We start from the raw sequence: 23,518 nt of genomic DNA on the forward strand, positions 1-23,518 counted from the left end.
TTGTTTCCGACTATTTATCCTTCATAATTTACTTTGAATCTTTCTCGAGGTCTAACGGAATTAACGTACATGGATCGGCACAATTTATTGAAATTTAAATATCATCTCACTTTTAATAAAACACGTTCAATAAAATCGTTAGTAAAACATTTTTAAAGGAACGGGAGTAGGAAAAAGATTCTAAGCCTAAATTAAAGATTAAAATGGTATAGTAGTGAAATCTGAGCCAAGAGATAAAAATAGGTTTAGCTGCCATTTGTAAGGGACTTAATTATATTTTAGAATACAAACAAACCTTACATTAATGGTAATTCAAAAAAATTCAAATAGAAACACCCAAGAATTTGAAGATTCAAAATGTTTTCGCATTCATATGCATTCACAATCGTTCATCAGAACTTTAACAAGGTACTGATATTTCCAAAATCATCAAAAGCTAATGAAAAATTGTCGTAAAATCATTCACGCGAATTTAGGTATACATGTTGTGTGCATTAAACTTTAGAATAACAACATTGTTGACTATTGCTAATAGCTTGAGGTTGTTAATGTTTTTAGAAAGAAAAAAAAGCTACTTTCATCTAACATTTATACAGGGTGTTAACTGTTTCCAAAGTCAAAATGGGAATAAACAGATACCTAACTTTAACAGTAAGCAATGTTCATTAAGATAAGAAAATTAAAATAACAAAACATAGCTGTAGTTTTAGCATAATTTTACTTTGCAATAAAATCCTTTCACAGAGACTTTGATTCCGTGCTTCAAGGGATTTTTATTTATGATACAAGTTATCGGATTCTTTGGTTAAATACATGATTCAAAGCTGTTTTCATTAAATGTGGTAGCTAGGTAGGCTAGACAGCTACCCCAAGCAACACCATTTCGAGAACCTTTAAAAAAGCACCCTGTATATGTGTGAATGAAGTATGTATTATAAGTATCTCTTAAAAGCTCTATAAAAGAATGTTCGCTAGGCTCTTTGTAAGCTGAACGCCATCTATATGTCGTGTTGTTACACTAGTTCTGTCTTATTAAATGTAGTATCAATATAATGATGGCTGTGAGATAATATATATAAAACAATTTAAAAATTTAATGTGTAATAGATGATTATAAAGACATAAAGATCGAATCACTCTATGGCAAATTAGCTGGACTAAAATGAACAATTTTTTGACGGAAACTTCAGTGTCGTTTTGAAGGAAACACTTAAATGAAAAAAGTCCATAAACGACATTGATGGTTTTTGTGAAAAAATAGCTTAACGCCTTGGCACTGGAAGAATTTTTTTATTGCTAAATATATTTCGTTAAGTAACATTCTATAAATGTATAATTGTCAATTTCAAGAATAAATGTCACAGTGCCAATCAGCTGGAAATTGCTTATTATACGTAAAGGGTTACCACGTGTATCAAATCAGATTTTTCTAATAGCTCATTTTAAATTAGACTTTCAATCTATTTTTCTCTTTCTAGAACTTATTGTACCAATTGATTTCATCTTCTAACTTCTAATATTACGTGTGGTAACCTAAACTTTAAAAACTCACAGCTTTCTCTACAGTTGCTCAAGTTTCTACGCAAAGTTATAACCCCAGTTTCACTGCTTCTAGGTGTATTACCATTAAAAAGGTCCACATAAATTTATCTCACGTAATATTACATCACTATTTAGGTAGGCGGCCATCTTGTGAATCTATTTAAGCAAGATGGCCGACGAAAACGGTAATGTAATATTATTAGACTGTTCAAAAATGTATCACACCACAAGAACAAAATTATTTAATATTGTTGATGTTGATTGTTAATAAAATGCAAATAATGTAAATATCAAAATAAATTCTGTATTTGTATTTGATTATTTGTTTTAATATACCCTTTTTTGTATCACAGTCCGAATATCTGCACCAACAGTGCGCGCCAAGTATGTGAGACTGCCGTAGCCTCTGGTAGTTTTCCAATTACAGCACAAGAGCGCATTATGCGGCATATTGCTCAACTAAGCTTCAGCATAATTCGACATTGTGCGTCACTGAGTCGCATTATGCTCTGTAATTGAAAAACTACCCTAATACAGGTAGTTTTCCAATTACAGAGCACACTCTCGCCTGAATTTCTGATCTCCGCTCCCCAATCGCCCAAATGCCCAAACGCCCAGCTCACGGCAATGACACCTGGCCGGCGGTGTCAACTTTAAGTCGGTCCGTTACGTTACCCCGACGCGACGTGACGTTGCCTCTGTTTTTCCAAAATACCCCGCTAACCCAGAACCAGCCAGCTTGGAACGCGATACACTGACAACTGTGTACTTAGTGTGAGTTTCTTAACGTTCTCCATAGTGTAAAAGTTAAGTCAAATTTGTATGGAGTTGGAACACTTGCCTACGTTTTCCGCTAGGGGCGCTGTTCCAACTGCATACAAATTCGAGTTAACTTTTAAGATATCGAGAACGTTAAAAAACTCGCACTAAACACTAATGAATGCTTCTACATATCATGTCAACACGACAGTGCGCTAATGTTGATATTGCGGCGCGCGACTTTCACCTCTTCGGTCGCCCTGAAATAACGCAGAGAGAAGCCTCCTCAGTAAAGGGGCAAGAGCTGGGGAAAGACGCCTTAGCAGATGGGTGCAAAATTGGTGGACTCTCAGAAGTCGAGCCTCGCCTTTCAGGTATCAATCATCGCCTCCCAAGTATTGTAGCCACGACGGTCGGCAGCGACGAGTCCGGTGATTTATTATCTTCCTTATTTTTAGTGGAGGCGTTTAATATCTTAAGACATGAAGTTAGTCTTCTGTGAATTCATAAAATGGCGATTATCTTTAAAATCGATATGTACGTTTTTTTTTTTTCATACCTTTAAATAATAAAGAATCCATTTTTGAATCAAAATATATATTGTACACATTCATAATCCATATCCACATAATCACACTATAACAATAAATAAACACACACAATTTTATAATATGTAATCACAGCAGTGCACCATTTAACTTAGAAGTTATGTACGTGACATTTTAAAGATCACCAACCATTAAATTCATAATAATATAACATCCAACTCTAAATGACAGATAGCGAATAATTACAGACTAAAAGAAAAATATGCAATGCGATTTCTATCATTTAAATTATTTTAAAATTTAAATAAATATTTTTTTTTTTTTTTAATAATCGTCATCACCTTGTCGACCTCTAGTGGTGGACTCAGGCGCCCTAAGATTCGCAGCAATGATCGGTATATATTAATGTTATTATCTATGATCGGCATTGACCTGCGTCCCGCAAATATAAAAATTATCATCACAATCCGATGGCCACCGTAGGAACGCATGCAGCACAACTAAATAGTATTTTAGTGGAATAATTATTCATTATTTTTTTTATATTTTTTTAGATCTACGTAATTTCAGTAATTTCAATATTACTGTTTTAATTGGGCAGACGATTATATGATCCAATTGCTATTTTATTTGCTGACAATATGCAGGATAGCGGAAACTTCACTATATAGACAACAATTCACAAGTCAAGGTCATCGACGTAGTGATCCAATACAAACATCTACTACAAAACTCTTCTGCTAATATATGAGAGCTAGCGACTGACTTGTTTTTTATCCTGAACAAAACCTTTTTGACCCTGTGATGATCGACAAAGCTGTTAGTTCCGTCACAAATCGGTTTTTAATCACTGTAATCTTTCACGATTCAAAGTACCTACTCTATATTTTAAAAACAGTAAATTATACCCATCAGTAAGTATATTAAGAGAACAGTACTGCTATTAATATATTTTAAATGATAAATTCTGATAATATGTTGACATCAATTATTGAATGAAAAATCTTACATCAAAATGGTTGCAGACAGACATATTATACATCAAAACAGAATCAATACATTTTTTAATAAACAAAAAATATGTATAGGTAATTCACAGATAACTATGGTTGGTAAATTAGAAAATTGAAGTTTAACTTTTATAGATCCAATTCAAAACTTCTGCTGTGAAGTTGTACAGGTACTCAGTGAAATATGAAATAATATTATGTGAGATATCAATTACTGTTTTTGAGTTTATCTAATTGATGAGCACATTTACTACTTTTTCTACTCTTTATGTTACGTCTTTTGCCAGATCCAGACATATTAGCTTTTTTCTTTTCATCCTCTAGCAACAAGGGAGGTAGTGAGACCTTTCTTATACCATAATTATATGCATTCTGGTGCTTTATGACATCATTCTGAAGTAAATAAGGGGAACATAATGGCTCTAATTTCGTTGAATCTCTATATCGCCCTGTCACAATTCTACCATTTAATAATTTACTACGATCAGACGCACTCAGTACCGAATTACCAATGTTCCTTGTGTCTAACGACGCAAATGATTTCGCACTACTTCTTCCAGCATTGGTTGAAGAATCAGGCCTGGTATTTCTCATCCATTTTGAAGAAGCAGCGTCTGATCGTAAAATTGACACGTTCGTACGTTTCTTGTGTATGGGACTTTTAATATGTATTGGTGTGATTTGAAGAAGAGAACTAAACGCGTCAGGCATGTCATTGTCGTCATTATTGGATTGATTATAAGACAATTTTTCTCTTGTCAGTCTGGGTTCATTAATATCCACAACAGAAACTCGTGGTGAGTTTTGTGGTGTCACGTCTGTACTGCTTTGAGATAACCTTTCTTCCCTTTCGCTAAACTGTTCATAATCATTATAATGTATTGCAATAACTTCTTCGTGTTCAATCTGTCTGTATGATAGTCGTTTATCTGGTAACGTTATAGCTCTGCCTATGACCCTAAAAAACCAAACATGCATTATTAATATTTAAATATTATTATTTATTTTATTTAATCCTGAAATCATCATGGCCTAAAGGATAAGACAGGTGAAGGTCTAGAAAGATATGACTGTGCCGGTGTTTGAGCTACACATCAACTTCGAAAATCTAATGAAAATTTAATATGTACTTAACTCATGTTCACATACTGTGTAATAAAAATGAAACCAAGAAAAATTATATTATATAGAACTCAAGTCTCAAGCCTGCCTGTGAGCTCCGGTAACCACTTAACGTTGGGACGTGAGCTGGTTCACATGTCTATGCAAAAAAAAATTAAGCTTCACGGCATACCAGAAGGCACATGATTGAATCAGATGATTAGAAAATCAAGTTTGGTAAATAATGCATGTCAAGGTTACATCTTCACACAATTAAGAACAAGGGCAAGTAGAATTGGAATAAAGAAATAATTAGAGCACCAAAAATGTTAATTGCTGTAGTGTTAATGATTCAGCATATTTCTTCTTTGTTTTTAATAAATTTAAGTAAGTAATTTGACTAGTAAATTTAAATCAAAGAAAATAAAATAGACCATAATATGTATGGATTGACAAACTCATCACTGCTGGGAAGGCTAATATGAATTTACTTGAGAATTATTGTCAGTATAACAACTTGAAAGCAAAAATAAGCAGGTTTTTTTTGTGAACTTTAAACTATCTGCATAAAGTACTTATACTATAAACAGGTGACAGGACAAGATGGAAAAGTTAAAATTTTACTAACATTAAAGTTTTTTTTTTTTTTTTTTTTATTGCTTAGATGTGTGGACGAGCTCACAGCCCACCTGGTGTTAAGTGGTTACTGGAGCCCATAGACATCTACAACGTAAATGCGCCACCCACCTTGAGATATAAGTTGTAAGGTCTCAGTATAGTTACAACGGCTGCCCCACCCTTCAAACCGAAACGCATTACTGCTTCACGGCAGAAATAGACAGGGCGGTGGTACCTACCCGTGCGGACTCACAAGAGGTCCTACCACCAGTAAACATTAAAGTCCTTCAACAATTAACATCTTGGATTTTAGACACACATTAAATAAACTAGCAGCTACTTAAATTATGCATGTTTAAAATATTTATATATTTAATCTTTCTTTATATACAGAAGGTACGGACAGTGTGTTGAGCATATAAATTAAATTAATAAAAAATGAATGCACTTTCATGAATTCAATTGGTAAAGGTAAAACTTATTCTTACACCATGGATGTTAAATTATTTTGCTCAGAAAATGCTTATAACTTATAGTTTTACCGAAAATGTGGATGTAGTTGTCTCCACTGTTTACACTCTTCAATCACTTCAGGCCTATTGGATTTTGGACCCTCTTCATCATACAAAGTTCTTTCTATTCTCTCCCACTCTTCTGCTAATGTCTTTGTGGCTTCAGCAGTATTTCTTCTCAGGGCTGATCCAGAGCTGCTGTCACTTTCCTCACTTAGAATGTCTGGTGTGTCTGAAACAAGATATACTAGAGTCTCTTTTTGTTGATTTTAATATAACATAATACTTATTAAGCTTAACAAAGTATATTATTATGGAGCATTCATATTAAATTCGGAAGCACTAACAGGAAAGTGAAAATTTATATTAGCCTTTTAGTACTAATAAATGACTCTTTTAGAACTGTCTCCTGGTTTCTACTTGCTCTGTTTGGAAAGCATATTATTACTACAATTTAATTTAAGAACTATCAATCTTACACATGTTGAAAATTATTAAACTATTATTATCAATCTATTAGGGTGGTCATATAATATTACACATCATCATCATCATTATCCTGTCCTTCTCCCAGTCACCTGGGGTCGGCGCAACATGTTTTCTCCTTCCATACTCTTCTATCATATACCATTTCTTCGCTCACCATAGTATTACACATATCAGTTTCCAATTAGATACTAGTTGTGAAAACATAGTAAATATATATTACAAAGTTCTAAAGTGGAAAATACAATATTTGAACAATTCACATTCATCTACAGGATTATTAAAATTATATTGATGTTGAAATAATTATCTCTTGTGTTATAAAATTATTAGTAAATTATAATGTTAGTAAGCGTGTGGTCGGTTCTCAGCTTTTCAGCTTTTCTAACTATACCAACAGAATAATAAAACCGCTGCAGTTTGCAAGAATAGAAAATTAGAAGGTACCTGTCTCACTCTCCGTGAAGAAATCAGAAAATGGTGTACCAGCCCGTTCACCAATATCAAATCCATTATAATCAAAAGAATAATTTAAATTCCTGTTCAAAAGACTCGAGGTCCTAGCTGATAACGGCGGCAATTCTTGAGAAGGGCGGTAGATGAACCTATTAGAATTTATAATCGGCAAACAATCTAACAATTTTCCTACGTTCCTTTCACGACTACATGAATAATTACGTGCAGACATAATCCAGTCAAGTCATTTCGATGTTTTTTTTATTTTTGACGCTCGATTTAAAACACTTTAATTAGCTAATTTAATGGTAAATATAAACAACTAAAGCTATTTGCACTGTAATACACAAGCTATTTATTTTTTTGTTCTGACTATATTCTAAATAGTTTGTAAAGACGTCGTGAAAACAAAACAAATTCTGAAGTTTACTAGGTTTCCTACTTCATTGGTTTACTCTGAATTTTTTGGTGTTCCCGGTAAATTTAGGGATGCCAAGCAGAAGCTTTAAATTTGCCGTCTCGTAGGTATAGTAAATATCAAAAAAACGAATTATTTGAAAACAGACTTGTTAATAATCATATCTTTTTATTACAATAAAAACAACTTATCTCATCGTACACGGTAATCAAATTTGCTTTTTATCCAATTTCATTAATGAAGTCAAAACTTTTCAGTACATACATAATTTAATGCATTAGGTACATTTGTTGTACATTTTTTGTATTGTATTGTATTGTATTATATTGTATATTATATTGTATTGTATTATATATATATTATATTATATTATATTATATTGTACATTCGTTTAGTGGGTGGGCCCTAAAATCCTTGGGCCCGCGGTCTGCTCACAACACTATGCAGATCGTAGAGTCTCACATACCCCGCGCGCCCCTTTTGCGCGGGGACCTCGTAGGAGGTTCGGCCCTCTACCCGAAAAAAAAAAAAAAAAAAAAGGTACATTTGTTGTAATGGATATTTATTTTTTTATTGTTAAGATGGGTAAACGAGCTGACGGTTCACTTGGTGTTAAATGGTTACCGCATTTCATAGAAATCAATAATGTAAATGCTACCACCCACCTTGAGACATGAGTTATAAGTCAAAGTTTTTACAGTACAACAGCTATCCTAGCCGTCACGCATTACGGTTCATAACCGAAATGGGTAGGGTGGTGGTATCTATCCGTGTGGGCATACAAGATACCGTACGACCAGTAATTCCGCAAATTATATTTTCTGCAGGCTTGAGTTTCATTACACGATGTTATTTCTTTATCGTGGAAGTCATCCGTGAACGTTTGTTAAGTACGTATTTCAATTAGAAAAATTAGTACCTGTCTGAGAGATTCAAACACAGGCACAATCGCATCACTTAATACGAATGCACTGGGCGTCTTATCCTATAACCATACCCGATCCTGTGGACCGAATGGTAAACAATCAACGTCACCCTAAACACGATATTGCGGATCCTCCCGATCCATTAACGGTGCTTTTATGTACCTCAAGCACCGGTCACCGTCCTCGCCGAACCCGTCGCTTGCAACGAAGGGCTCGACAAGTAAATTAAACCCATAGACACTGCCCACTGAGTTTCTCACCGGATCTTCTCAGTGGGTCGCGTTTATAATCCGTTAGTAGATTCTGTGAAGCACTGCTCTTGCTAGGGCCAGTACTAGCAACACTCCGGTTTTAGCCTAGTGAGCTCACCTACACGCCAAGGAGACGTCGAAATAGTCTCCCAAGGGTTTCAGCATTCGTGGGGAAAAAAAAATCCTCTAAACTACAACGACTTCAAATCAATACCCTCTCGATTCATAGAGCTGTTGAGATCGTTACAATAATTTCATTGTAATTCGTGGCAATTTTTTGTGAGTGGTGTTTCTTTTTTATTATTATTTTTGTTTGCTCGTACAGTTTTCAGTCAGAAAATGCTGTAATTACCGGGAATTGTTGTTTCGTGTACAACACAGTTTTGGATTATAGTTGAAGACCTTTTGTTTTGATAAGGTGTATACGGTTGTAGATGACTCGACTTTTGAGCCGATCTTAGTTTCTATATTTTCAATTAAGCCTCTCTGAAAAATGGTGAGTGATGACAAATATATACCCTGTAGCCGTATCTAGCGATTTTGTTGCATTTTCTACACATTTGCGCATGACAGAAAACTATTATTTAGAGTTGATAAAATTATCAAGAGGTAGTAAATTGGCAAAATCGAAAAATCTTACCTCGAATTCCTCACATTTCAGCTATTACATTCTCATACCGAGTTCTATATTCAGTGGTAGGTAATGCTTCCAAAAATAAGCTGCTTTAAAATCGCTGTATTTTCTAACCATTGAATGAATTTTTTTAATGAATTGGTATCTTCTTCCTTTTAGCCCTCATTCCAAATTATGCGGGATTGGCGCAGGGTATCCTCTTATCATGGCTGTATAGAGATTCTACCGCCTATTTCTGCCGTGAAGCAGTAATGCGTTTCGGTTTGAAGGGTGGAGCAGCCGTTGTAACTATACTCGAGACCTTAGAAAATATATCTCAAGCTGGGTGGCGCATTTACGCTGTAGATGGCTCCAGTAACTACTTAACACGAGGTGGGCTGTGTGCTCGTCCATCCATTTAAGCAATAAATAAATATATAAAAAAAATTGGCATAAGTTTTACGAATTGTATGAAACAAAATTAAATTCATTGTAATGAACGTTATCATCACCTGGAAAAAAATTAAAAATGCTAAACTGATAATTTTGTCTAAACTACACCTCGTATGCACATAAATATGTATACATAGACCTACTGCTGTGCATTTACTGTCAGCTCATTTGGAATAGTGCATTGGGTTTGCTCAATTTCATCCATAACATTGTTCGCTTCATATTCGTTTAATAAAATTCATGAAATTGGGCTGTAAAGTGTGAAACCATCGCCTATCCAGTTGGAAAATTGGAACTACTGACTGACACTTGACAGTTTTTCACGGCGAGGTAAATATCTTGAAGCGGAAAATCAATACACTGAATATCATTTTTTAGTGTTATATATTTTCATCAATAAATCTACAACAATGTCGCAAGCTATCACAAGAAGTGGTGATAAAAATCAAGATGAGGTAGGCACATAAAACTTTATAAATTGCATAGATTTTTAAATAAAAAATTGCCGCGTACTTTTCGTCATAATAAAATTTCATAGAAATTGAAGATTTGTCAACTTATGCGATATTTTTAGATAGGGTATTTGTAGTTATTTATTAAAACGCCATAGGGCTATACTGTTTCTGAAGTCTCGTAATGCGACAAGTACCGCTCTATGTGTATTCATGTACTTGAATTTTAGGTAATTATAAAACATTGTTAAAATAAGTATGTTGTTATACTTTCAATCATAAGTATTAAATTAATTAAAAAAAAACTACTAATACAACCGACTAAAACACTGGAATGTAAATTAATTTTGTAATTGAAAATAAAAACCCCAATGCTTGTTATCAAATATATGTTTTTTTTTTTTGTAAATTTAATTTATAGCCTACTTTAATAATACTGATTTTTTACCCTTTTAATAAAGATTACAATAAAACACAAACCGATTAAACGTAATTTCTTTCTCAGAAAATTCTCATGCCTTACACATACATTCAGCAAGTACCAGGGAAACAGATAAGAACGAAGCTAGCTTCCGCATTCAACTACTGGCTCAAGATATCTGAAGAGAAACTGAGACTAGTTGGTGATATTGTACAAATGCTACACAATGCCAGTTTATTGTAAGTTTTAAAATTTAGTTTAATTTTTAATAGTATTATTATTTTTATGTCTAAAGCCTTAAGAGCTTTTGTAAATTGATAAAGGCATTTAGAAAAAAGTTCACTATAATTAGTTATAATATTATTTATTTGCTACACTACAATTATTTAGATAATATTATGGAAAAAATTAAATAAGATGTGCAGCATTGAGGTCAACTTTCAGAATGTGAAGGTTGAATTATTTTGTTTCTTCAGATTGATGATGGCTCCCCATTGTTATTTTCCAATATATCAGTCCCCTGAGGAATAGGAGATTAGATACAGTATTCACTGATAAAACGGTAGTATAACATGATATAAGAAAAAAATCAATTTAATTGTAATTTGCTATTCTCATATCAATAAGTGGTGCTCGTTTCATATGTCTGAAATGGGTCTTAGCAGCTCCTTGAACTTTCTAATAAAGTTAAGAAGTTACTACGACATATGCTATAAATGAGGATTCAAAAGAGGACTGTGCGGTAGGTAACTCTGTTACTACACATCTAACATTGCTGCTGTCTATGAACCAGAGTCACCACTCACCATTGGTTGGGCTGGATGCTTGTCAACTTTGTAGGAAAAAAGATAGGGGCCCAATTTCAAATTAGTAACATTTTCTATACATTTTACTGTGTCACAAGTGTGTCCGGTTAAAAATATTATCTATACATTTATTTCCTAATCTAAACAGGATTTGATTGCACATTATGTGAACATTTTTTGATTGTGTTGTAATAAATGCATCTTTATTCATCTATTATGAGTACTCCATAGATCTAGTATCTATTCTAACTAGAGGTCCCGCAGTAGTCGAAATGCGACTATAATTAATTGGAATTGTAAGTTTGTACACTATTATCACTATATTTTATACTTCTATAATCACAAATTTCGCCAAGACTACACTATAAAAAAATATTAACAAAGACAAACTATATTTAATCTATTCTCAATTTGACAACAGACGTCAAGAACAAAAGTTTGACAATAAATAGTATGCATGCGTGTGTGCGTCAAATACATGGTATGTAGTGTGTGTAATGTTTTCTTTATTGATTTAATGTATCTTTTATGCATTACTTTAAAAAAATATTAGCATTGTGCACTCCTTCTCTATATTCTCTATAAGTGTGGAAAATTTCATACTCCTCCGTCTGCGCAATTTTCGTAAAAAGAGATACAAAGTTTTTGCTTCACGTATTAATATATAGATTAATTCTAAGAATGCTAGAGAACAGAGCTTTATGGTAGGCAGCGGCTTGGCTCTGTCCCTGGAATTGCTGACGTACATAGGCGACGGTAACCACTCACCATCGGGTGGGCTGTATGCTCATCTGCCTACAAGGGTAATTAAAATAGTACTGAATTTAAGTTGTTTCTGTCTACATAGTGGTTTCACTGGTGGTGGCATCAAAATTATTTGCTTTTTTTAAATTTAAAGAGTTATATATAAGTACGAAATTTTAAAGCCCCACTTTGATTCTAGCAAATAAAAATGACCAGTTCTTTTTCTAGATTTCGTAAAGATCTTAACACTGAGCTAGCCAAAAGATGGTCATTTTTTCATTTCAATAAAATTTCAAATAAATTAGGGCTGTATCCACTCAAATTTTAAAAATCCATGACATGATGAAATTATTTTTTGCCCTATCTATACTTTTATACCTATCGCAAATACCAGCTACTTCCATTTGACTCCATACAGAAGAGGGCCGTTCGGATTGTCAATAATCCCAATCTCACGGATCGTTTGGAACCTCTGGGTCTGCAGAGGGACTTTTCTTCTCTCTGTATTTTGTAGCGTTGTTCCATGGGGAGTGCTCTGAGGAATTATTTGAGATGATTCCATCATCTCGTTCTTACCATCGCGCCGCCCGCCACCGGAGTAGAGTTCATCCATACTACCTGGAGCCACTGCGTTCATCCACAGTGCGTTTCCAGAGATCTTTTTTGCCACATACTATCCGGCTCTAAAATGAGCTCCTTTCAACGGTGTTCGCCAAGTGCTACCTCCTCACTTGTCCTTCTTCAAACGAGACTTGTGGAGAGTAGTTAATGGTTAGGTCTGCCCCTGGCATTGCTGAAGTCCATGCGCGACGGTAACCACTCACCATCAGGTGGGCCCTATGATCCTCGTCTGCCTACAAAGAAAATAAAAAAAAACTTAACATAAAGTTGAGTAAAGTCGATTAAAGTCGAGTGGCTGTTATATATAATCGTTGAAATAAACGTTCAAATTAATAATAGGAAACACGTTAAATTGTAATTGTAATTCAAATTCATTATAACCTTGTCTACGCTTAGAGGTAAAATTTGTACCTATTAAATGAAAATTCATAACCTTGAAAATCGAATTTGCAATTGTATATATGTGCATAGCATTAAATACCATAATTTATTTTATCGCTACAACTAAATGTCTATACAAAGATATTATTAAAAAAGACAAGTAGAAAACCTGAAGTTTCAGTTAGGAGTTTGAGTTTTTTTTTGGGGTTGTGATAATTTCTGTTTTTTTTTAATTGTCGAGTCTTAAAACAACCTTTGGGGACTGACATTTTAAAATCATATAAAAGAAAATGGCGTAATTATCAGTCTACCAAATTGGCCTAAGGCTACGCTAGTCGATCGGTCGATTTTTATCAATTTTTTTTCCGATTATCCAGTATCTACAAAGCAATATGTATGTATTAAATAATTACAAATCCACCTCGTGTCGAGGAGTAAATAGCTATTTGATTTAAGCGACATTTTTGCAATTTTACAGGAGAACCATTTAAAGCTTAAAATTTGGAAAGAATATCATAACCAAAAAACTTCTGCCATTTGAATGAGGTAAACATAATTGAAGGTCAATTAAAAACATCGAATTGTTGATGCTAATCCCAAATAAAACGAACATTTAACTACAAACATTTACTGGTGGCAGGACCTCTTGTGAGCCCGCACGGGTAGGTACCACCACCCAATCTATTTCTGCCGTGAAGCAGTAACGCGTTTCGGTTTGAAGGGTGGGGCAGCCGTTGTAACTATACTTGAGACCTTAGAACTTATATCTCAAGGTGGGTGGCGCATTTATGTCGTAGATGTCTATGGGCTCCAGTAACCACTTAACACCAGGAGGGCTGTGAGCTCGTCCACTTATCTAAGCAATAAAAAAAAAACATAAGAAAAAATAATATTGACAGATCAAATCGTAACGGTCTCCGAAGTTTGCGATGTTCGATATCAAATTAATTATTATATCCGATTTCAAGGTTACATAAATATTCAACAATGGACTGCATGTAAAATAATGCTAATTTATAAAATAATCGTTCTTCGATATTGAATATAGTATGTAATTCAATAGAGCGTTTTGATCATTGTCAATTCTTGAGCACTTTTGAATACCATATTTATTCAAGACAGTATTAGGCAAGAGATAACGCAATAGAATTTCTAATGTGAATGCCACCACAGCCTATTACGGAAGCTTCATCAGTGTGCAGGGTTTTTGTGCGTCTTATTGCAACTAGCGTCGGTTTTTTTTCCTATTCTAGTAACCTCGAAGGGGTCATACTAGATTCTCCGTGTGAGTAGGTGAGCTCACGAGGCTCTAACCTGAGGACGTTGCTAACACTAGAGCTCTAGCCCTAAGCAACCCTAAAGCCTAAAGGCCTAAAGCCCTAGCAAGAGCAGTGCTTCGCAGAGTCTACATAGTAGTATTACATAGTATCTACTGTAGTTTGGAGGTAACGATAAAAGGCAAGATCTTCCACCGAGCGGGTGATATTGCTCGGTAGACCGACATCAAATGCTGTTGTTCGGAACTTGTATATATGCGAGCTTTTCTTAAAAATTGCCATAAGCGAGATTCAGGCATCTGTCAAACATCTTGTGCTGTATGATGGCATTTTTTTTGCTTTTTTTTATTGCTTAGACGGGTGGACGAGCTCACAGCCCACCTGGTGTTAAGTGGTTACTGGAGCCCATAGACATCTACAACGTACCCCACCCTTCGAACCGAAACGCATTACTGCTTCACGGCAGAAATAGGCAGGGTGGTGGTACCTACCCGTGCGGACTCACAAGAGGTCCTAACACCATTCCACATTAACACCAGTTCGATCGGACCAGGATCGACGACATTCAAGACAACAGCATCTTACGGCGCGGAATACCGGTAGCCCACTCCATCTATGGTGTCGCGAGCACCATCAACGCTGCGAACTATGCTATGATCATAGCCCTCGAGAAGACTTTGGAGCTTGGCCATCCATTGGTGAGTATCAGCTTCGGATATACTCGTACATTCATTACATTTGATACTATTCGGTAAGATACTTAATAAATAAATAAATAAATACCTTGCTCAACAACTCTATAAGTATCTCATTACTCGAACAAGAAAATAAAACAATTTCAATATTTTTGTTATTGCAATTATATTTATCAGCGTTCAATTAAAAATAATGAAAGTTTTGATTTGATAATAGGTATTAAAATATAAAGCCGTCGACTTCTGAAAGATATTAATTTAAATAATAAGATCTAAAGAGTGTATTTTTATCAAAATCGATACGACAATAAAATACTAAACTGAAATTACCGTAGTTTTACTATGGTCAAGGTAAGGTAAGGTCATGAACGTGAACTGTCTGACAGACATTTGGAATCTTTGAGTCTACAGAGGAATTTCGGTTCTCTCTGCGTTTTGTGCTTTACCTTCCATGGGTGTACTCTGAAGAATTTGAAATGGTCTCGTCATCTCCATTTTAAAACAATAACATTCATCGTCAGAGCCGGTTATTCCATACTAGTGTATAAAGATCCAGTATGTTCATTCTCAAATGCGTCACCAGATATTATTTGCCACGTACATTCCGGGTTAGATATGAACTTTCCCCTGCGGTGTTTGTCTTCACTGCCTTTCTAAAAAACGAGGCTTTAAGAGAATCTTCAGCAAAATATATTTGTCTAGAAAGGCGTACTATAAAAAAAGACATCGCGCTCCCTGGAAACAATATGAGAACTATATGCGTATCAATTAGTTTGCTAATGTATACAATGCAATCAGCGTATAATAATTATTATAATAAATATTAAAAAGTAACATTAAATAAAATCATCAAATTTTCAGTCTTTATGTTCGGGATTGATTGAAATACCAGACTGATTCTATCTACACTATACAATATATGAGGCCGTCAGTGCAAAATTGGCCTAAGCTTACTATAGCTATTATGAAGTAATCATGTTTAAGTTTTCATAAATTTGAATTTCAGTAGGCAAAAAAACAATCCGTTCAAAAATAATGTTTACAAAGCCCTCCGTTATCTATGGGTGAAACTATGGATAGGCAGGTTTTGCATCAAAATTTATTATATTTTAAATAAATTGTAATATACATAATTACAAGCATGATTATAAAAAATTGTGGGTTAGGCCACTTTTGCGCTGACGGCCTCAATATTTTCTGTTGTAAAGAAAAACGATTCACGTATAATATACGTCATGAAACTCTGTGACTCTGAAAAGGTTTCATCCAATTAGCGCGAACAAAAATTCCTCAAACGTTTTTATCTCTTTTAATTGTAATTTATTTCGGTTTGTAGCTTGTCGTCTGCTCGGCTAATGATTCTGCTACGGATGATACGGTTGACGTAATCGTATAAATAAGTTGTCATGTTTATTTCAGTCGTGCTGTAAAGTATTTTTTTCTTTCAATGAAGTGGCATTGTACACATGCTGATTCTATAATACCGGTTTAACGGTAGGCAGCGGCTTGGCTCGGCCCCTGACATTGCTGAAGTCCATGGGCGACGGTAACCACTCAGTCAGGCGGGCCGTATGGTCGTCTGCCTACAAGGGCAATAAAAAAAAAAGATTCCTTTAAACTAGGTCCAATTAGCTGACGCTTCGAAACTATTGTATTACTAAATCATCCAATTAGACAATTGACATCCATAGACTTAGATCCATATTTGGTACCGACTTAACCGGTATTCGTTGGGTATTCGTTTGAGGTAAATAAGCACCGATATAGGCTCCAAATTGGGTGAAATACATACGTGCATTGTATTGGCATATGACTTTTTTGGTATCATTAAAATAAACATTTCTTCTCATTATTTCTCTTTATTTTCCTTCTCTCTCTTCTCCACCAGTCAGTGCGAGAAACCTTTTAGATCATAGAATAAACAAAATTCCAGCTTGGCTACTCGTAAATATAGTAGATGGGACATTGCTTCTTCCAACATATTGAAGTTTACGAGCTGATATTTCGGGATGAAAAAATTTACTATAAAAGTGATGTCTGTAAAAGAACTTAAATTTTTATAGCCACGTCAATTCTTTTAAAAGAAAGTCGATGCCTACAGTCCTAGACCTCCCAGAGCGGACCTTTTTAACGAGAGAAACACACTAAACGCATTAATCAATTCCTTAACTTGGAAAAATTAGGGCTCAATTTATGTTTTTTTTTTCAAAATACCCCTTTTAGGCAACGACTGTATACACTGAACAGCTGTTGGAACTGCATCGAGGTCAGGGCATGGAGATTTACTGGCGGGACAACTTCCAGTGTCCCTCTGAAGACGAATACAAACAGATGACCATCAAAAGTAAAGTGTTTTGATTGTTTATTTTTTCTATTAGGTAAATGCTTAGGGGATGTAACTTGTTCCTAAAAAGATAACCAACCTTTTGCTAAGTATGTATATCGTCTTCTCGCATTAAAACTGTATAGTCTCAAAACTTACTAATTTTACAGGAAAGTGTTTTAAAGGTTTAACATGTGATATTTTTAATATTAATCATCTTTGTAACATTTCTTTACCACTTACATTATCTGTCTTTTAAAATAAGATAAAATTATGTATTAATTTTGATAATAGTAGTCAAAACATAATTAAACTAAAAAAAAAAAACTAAATCTATACTACGCTCTCTTGACAGTACTTATGAGAAAAATACTGTTGATACCAAATGATTCCGACTCAATTTGGAATATTTTTGGAAATTGTACAATTTTAATGCGAAAAAGACGATTTATGTGTAATGCGTGTTGAAGAACGACTTCTGTGACTAATAACATCTAATTAGTTTCTGTCCGTCTGTTTAGTGTTATTACCCTTATAGGCAGAGTATAGGGCCTCTCTGGTGGTGAGTGGTTACCGTCGCTAATGGACGTCTAACTAAAGCAATGCAGACATCAATTTACGATAATGAATTTTGCTGCCACGCTGCTAATAACTATGTACATCCAATCCATACATTGCATGTGCCCGTCATGACTTACGCGAGTGTGGTGTTCGCTCACGCGGCCCGCACACACATAGACACCCTCCAATCCCTACAATCCCGCTTTTGCAGGTTAGCTGTCGGGGCTCCGTGGTTCGTGAGGAACGTTGACCTACACGACGACCTGGGCCTCGAATCAATTCGGAAATACATGAAGTCAGCGTCGGAACGATACTTCGATAAGGCTATGCGTCATGATAATCGCCTTATCGTTGCCGCCGCTGACTACTCCCCGAATCCTGATCATGCAGGAGCCAGTCACCGTCGACGCCCTAGACACGTCCTTACGGATCCATCAGATCCAATAACCTTTGCATTAGATGCCTTCAGCTCTAATACTAGGGGCAGGCTTAGGGACCCCGGTAGCCGTACTCGTCGAACTCGACAAAGAGGTCGACGTGCAACCTAACCCATGCATCAGCCCGCTGAGTTTCTCGCCGGATCTTCTCAGCGGGTCGCGATTCCGATCCGGTAGTAGATTCATTCGCGAACCAGCTACTCTTGAGTTGTTAGGTCTCCTTCGGAGGCGCTCGGGCAGTTGTTAGCAAATCCCACCCCTCTTGGCTGAGCCTTTGCTCGCCCACCTGTCCTGGTGAAACTGGAAAGGCCTTCGGGCCACCAGTAAACTTTCAATCATAAAAAAAAAAAAACATTGCATGTACTGGTCGTGATGATGGAAAGTACTGTGCTTCGTTCCTTTTACAATTCACGAGACAGACTGGTGGTAGGACCTCTTGTGAGTCCGCACGGGTAAATACCATCACCCTGCCTATTTCTGCCGTGAAGCAGTAATGCGTTTCGGTTTGAAGGGTGGGGCAGCCGTTGTAACTATACTTGAGACCTTAGAACGTATATCTCAAGGTGGGAGGCGCATTTACGTTGTAGATGTCTACGGGCTCCAGTAACCACTTAACACCTGGTGGAGCTCGTCCACCCATCTAAGCAATAAAAAAAAGACAGAAAATAATGGGCATTCAAATTTCGATACGTTCACGCATTAGAGCGATGGTTACAGAAACCGGCGGACTGTTCATGCTAGCGATACGACTGATGCAGTTGTTTAGCGAGAACAAATCGGACTTCACCAATCTGTCCGCCGTGTTGGGGCTGTATTTCCAGATCCGCGACGATTACTGCAACCTGTCGATGAGGGAGGTGAGTCGTATAAGGGTACGGGAGGGTTGGGGGGGGTGCTTCTAGGTTCTCTGTTGCTCGCAAATAGAACACGTCAACATGTACTAGAAGTCGTCGTGGCGTTCGTGTGTAGCGATAATGCAACGGTGTTCGAATCCCGCCAGCGGGTACCAATTTTTCTAATGAAATGCGTACTTAACAAACCTTCACGTTTGTCTTCCACGGTGAAGGAATAACAGCGTGTAATAAAAATCAAACCCGTAATAATTATAGTTTTGGGAATTACTGGTGGTAGGACGCTTTGTGAGTCCGCACCACCACTCTGCCTATTTCTGCCGTGAAGCAGTAATGCGTTTCAGTTTGAAGGGCGGGCCAACTGTTCTAACTATACTTGAGACCTTACAACTCATGTCTCAAAAGATGCGCGACGCCATATACGTTGTTGATGTCGCTTGATGTGCTGTGAGATCGTCCATCCATCGCAGTAAAAAAAAAGAAAAAAAGCGAGCTTCTTTCAAATTACGTTTATATAAAGCAGCGGTCGGGGAACTTTTATAATTATTACCCCAAAATATGTTTGTGTAAGTTGATATTATGCCCATGGCGAAGAACAAAAACAACTAAATCGCTTCTTTTTAGCATCTTTCATGGCTATAATAATAGCCCCCCATGATAATTTTGAAAAGAAAACAATAACAAAAATTTTAATTAGACATCATTTATTCAATTTATCAATGTAATCCCTAGTAATACGTAACGGTAATAATAGTAATATATGTAATGAGGAAAAAAAACTATATACTTTATAAAAAATATATAGTTTTTACTCACAAAAGTTTCATTGTACCCCATTTGTGGTAATTTACCCCGGTTCCCCGACCACTGATATAAAGATATGGGAGTTGATTCCAGAATCGCAAGGGTCAGAATAGACTCGCCACTCATATAGGAATGAACCGTGCGTTGAATGTAGTTGTGTGACAGATTTAATGATCCAAAGCTTTCGGCTTATAGAAAGCTGGTTCCAAGCAATACTTAATATATTCCAGTACACCGAGAACAAGAGTTACTGCGAGGACCTCACGGAGGGGAAGTTCAGCTTCCCCATCATACACGCCATCAGGAGTCAGGAGGACGACAAACAAGTTCTTCGTATCCTTTAAATGAACACACGTGTATAGAATTCGTATGAAAATTAGCGAACTTAACTTGCGCTATATATTTTTTTCATATTTATTTCTGATGCCCAATACCTACCTGTTTTTGAAGATTTGTAATATCCAGCCATACTTGTTTCCAGCGAACGATCAATTTTCTAATTTCTATTGAAATAATGGTTACTCCATCAAGCGATACGTTCCTTAGGCGACCGCTTTTGTGACTTGTGACGTCATAATTTATGATTTCGACTCTAGACTTGAGCATAATTTCCTTCGACCGTACGAAACTAGATATCCTCCGCCAAAGGACACGGGACGTTGAAGTGAAACGTTACTGCATCACGTTGTTGGAGAAGTTGGGCAGCTTCCGGTACACAAGGGGGATCCTGAACGATCTGGACGCGCGCGCCAGGGAGGAGGTGAGGGCGACGATCGTGATTCCGATCCGGTGCTAGATTTTACGATGCACTGCTCTTTGCTAGGGCCAGTGTTAGCACACTCAAGAGCTCACCTATCAGACAGCTACAGCATGTAGCGTTTTTTTCTTTGTTTTTTTTTCGTACATGCCTACTACCTATACGGGCCACCTGCTGGTGAATGATTACCGTCGCTCTTGAACGTCAGCAATACCAGGGGTAGAGCTAAACCGCTGCCTACCGCACGTAATTAATGGACGGCTCGTAATAAATAATTGTATAAAGCAATATACTGTTTACATATTTAAACATAATAAATAATATCTTTATCAGACATTTACACATTACACATTGACAAAAAACCACTTATGTATATTGCACGTCCAGAGGGGGAGGGTGATGAGAGAGATGTGCTCCGCACTAAACGCTTCACTTTCCCCCCTTTGCCTTTGCATGAGTTCTGTCTCATGCGAGGTTTGTATGCTGGTTGTTGAGCGACAGGAGGTTTTAGTCGGTTCAACTCCGACATGCCCCGCCCTCCGTTCCCAGTGGAGGGCGGAAGTCCGGTGATTTCCTCCTGACAAAAAAAAATAAATACATTGCACATAAATTAAACGTTATTAGATTGTTAGATGCTCCAACCAATCAGTGCGTTCAGAACATTTATTTCGAAAATGAATTGTATTCGATTGTATTTCGTGTCAGGTGTCCCGTTTAGGCGGCAACCCACAGCTGGAGGCGCTGCTGGACGACCTGCTCACCTGGAGACAGGAAGGCGACGACGCTAACGATCAAATGAACTACGTTTGAGCGCAACTAAAGATGAGCTTAATTTATTATAAATATAAATTATTCCAAATACAAATAGTGAGGGTAGTTGAATTTGTTCCTTAAATTTTAGCGAAACTTTTGCTAATGTTATAAAACAGAAACTTAATTAAAGCGAGAAGTGAAAGGTTATTTGGTTTAAAGGACATCTTTGAAAATTACTGGTGGTAGGACCTCTGGTGAGTCCGCACGGGTAGGTACCACCACCCTGCCTATTTCTGCCGTGAAGCAGTAATGCGTTTCGGTTTGAAGGGTGGCGCAGCCGTTGTAACTATACTTGAGACCTTAGAACTGATATCTCAAGGTGGGTGACGCATTTACGTTGTAGATGTCTTTGGGCTCCAGTAACCGCTTAACACCAGGTGGGCTGTGAGCTCGTCGACCCATCTAAGCAATAAAAAAAAAACTTAACTGAAGTTCAATTAAAAACATCGAACAGTCGATGCTATGTAATAATACCAAATAAAACGCACCTTTGATTACAAAGATAAATGTTACCTAAAACAAACACCATTTCACCTCTCGATATATTATTATTAAATTACTATTGCGTATAAAATAATCTAGACAAAAATACAAACAGGAAAATGCTATTGCAAAATTTTACTAATTTTTTTTTTTGACGACTCCATTGTTTTTTTTGACGATATTAGACCAATAATCGACACTAAGGTTATAGTTAGTATTTAATTAATATTTATTTTCGATGTATTTAGCACTTTTTTTATTTATGATTCTATTCGAGTGGACAAGATTGTTATTGAATCTGTATGTGATGTCGACGTTATCATGTCTAGACTAACGTGAATGCTGTAGATAATACATTAGTTAGGTCAGCATCTACATCAGCTACGTCAGCACAAAGACGAACCTACCACTGTATTGATTTACTTAAAAAAATTTAAGTACGCTTGACAAATTACCGTAGGAATGTATAATTAAATATACAATATATTTTTAAATATATTTTTTCTTTAAAAACTTCCACTTCTGGTTGGCGCTAATGTAATGTTAAATGTTCATTATCAATAATTGCTTAATAAAAACGTACTTACTTTCATGTGTTAGTGCATTTACTTGAAATTGAGAAGACCTAATGTGCAATTTAATTTTAAGTTATACAATAATTTTAAGCCTTATTTTTAGGTCGATAAGGGCTAATTGTATTCGATGATCTAGAACGTTCCATCACTGCCCGATGAAACCATACTTATTAATTAAATGTGTTTTTTTTTAGTTGTTAATATTTTTTTATTAATCGAAATAATAATAAAAAAAACCTTTTCCTGCCTTATAAAACGAGCAGTATTTAACGAATCAAAAGACTAATGCGTTATTCTCAATGTTTTTTTTTGTATTAAATAAATTATATTAAATAAATAAAAAATTACGATTAAATATATTTTGGAATGTGTTTGCTTTTGAAATTAATTATGTTTTTGTATTAATTTATTTTTTTATTATTCTTCAAAATTTTCGTATTGAAAGATGCTCAGGATAAATGTGCCATTTTAAAAACGGAAGTGTCGAATGGGTTTAGTGTTGGGAATATAGTATCTTGATTTTTTGTTTTCTTTTTTTTTTATAAGTTTTGTCTATGGGTCGCGGTTATACGTGTCTATGGTATTGATAGTGAACTAATTTGTTGGTTCGTTGTTAACATTCTATAAAGTACCTAGTAGTACGCGATAATAATTTAGACTGCTTCGAATCTAATTGAGTATTGGGGATAGAATTTTTGTTTTTTTTTTCAGACTGGGCTTTCTACGTCTGTTCTTTTGAGTTATCATGAAACAGGCTCAAATTGTTATTCTATCAATTTGCTTTGATATTATCATTTAAATATCTCGCATTTCGTATTGAATAG

General features: G+C 35.8%; 2 protein-coding genes across 3 annotated transcripts; one reads left to right on the top strand and one right to left on the bottom strand.

The window, feature by feature from the left end:
* Positions 1 to 2,881: 2,881 nt before the first annotated feature.
* Positions 2,882 to 7,526, bottom strand: LOC114245246 (uncharacterized). Its single transcript, XM_028177343.2, has 3 exons — positions 7,024 to 7,526; positions 6,121 to 6,322; positions 2,882 to 4,817 (listed from the first exon to the last, which is right to left on the bottom strand). The coding sequence occupies exons 1-3, from the start codon at positions 7,262 to 7,264 to the stop codon at positions 4,067 to 4,069; spliced, it is 1,194 nt and encodes a 397-aa protein (XP_028033144.2). The 5' UTR covers positions 7,265 to 7,526; the 3' UTR covers positions 2,882 to 4,066.
* Positions 7,527 to 9,827: 2,301 nt separating this feature from the next.
* Positions 9,828 to 22,120, top strand: qm (geranylgeranyl pyrophosphate synthase quemao). Of its 2 annotated transcripts, none has more exons than XM_028177352.2 (8): positions 9,828 to 10,148; positions 10,651 to 10,805; positions 14,949 to 15,093; positions 17,314 to 17,434; positions 19,129 to 19,268; positions 20,297 to 20,399; positions 20,699 to 20,826; positions 21,529 to 22,120. In XM_028177352.2, the coding sequence occupies exons 1-8, from the start codon at positions 10,104 to 10,106 to the stop codon at positions 21,631 to 21,633; spliced, it is 942 nt and encodes a 313-aa protein (XP_028033153.2). In that variant the 5' UTR covers positions 9,828 to 10,103; the 3' UTR covers positions 21,634 to 22,120. The 2 variants fall into 2 exon arrangements, with proteins under 2 accessions (XP_028033153.2, XP_089586051.1); XM_089729925.1 differs by having other exon boundaries at positions 9,926 to 10,023.
* Positions 22,121 to 23,518: the final 1,398 nt, after the last annotated feature.

This window comes from Bombyx mandarina, chromosome 09 (assembly GCF_030267445.1).
Source record: "Bombyx mandarina strain Sakado chromosome 09, ASM3026744v2".
Lineage (NCBI taxonomy): Eukaryota > Metazoa > Arthropoda > Insecta > Lepidoptera > Bombycidae > Bombyx > Bombyx mandarina.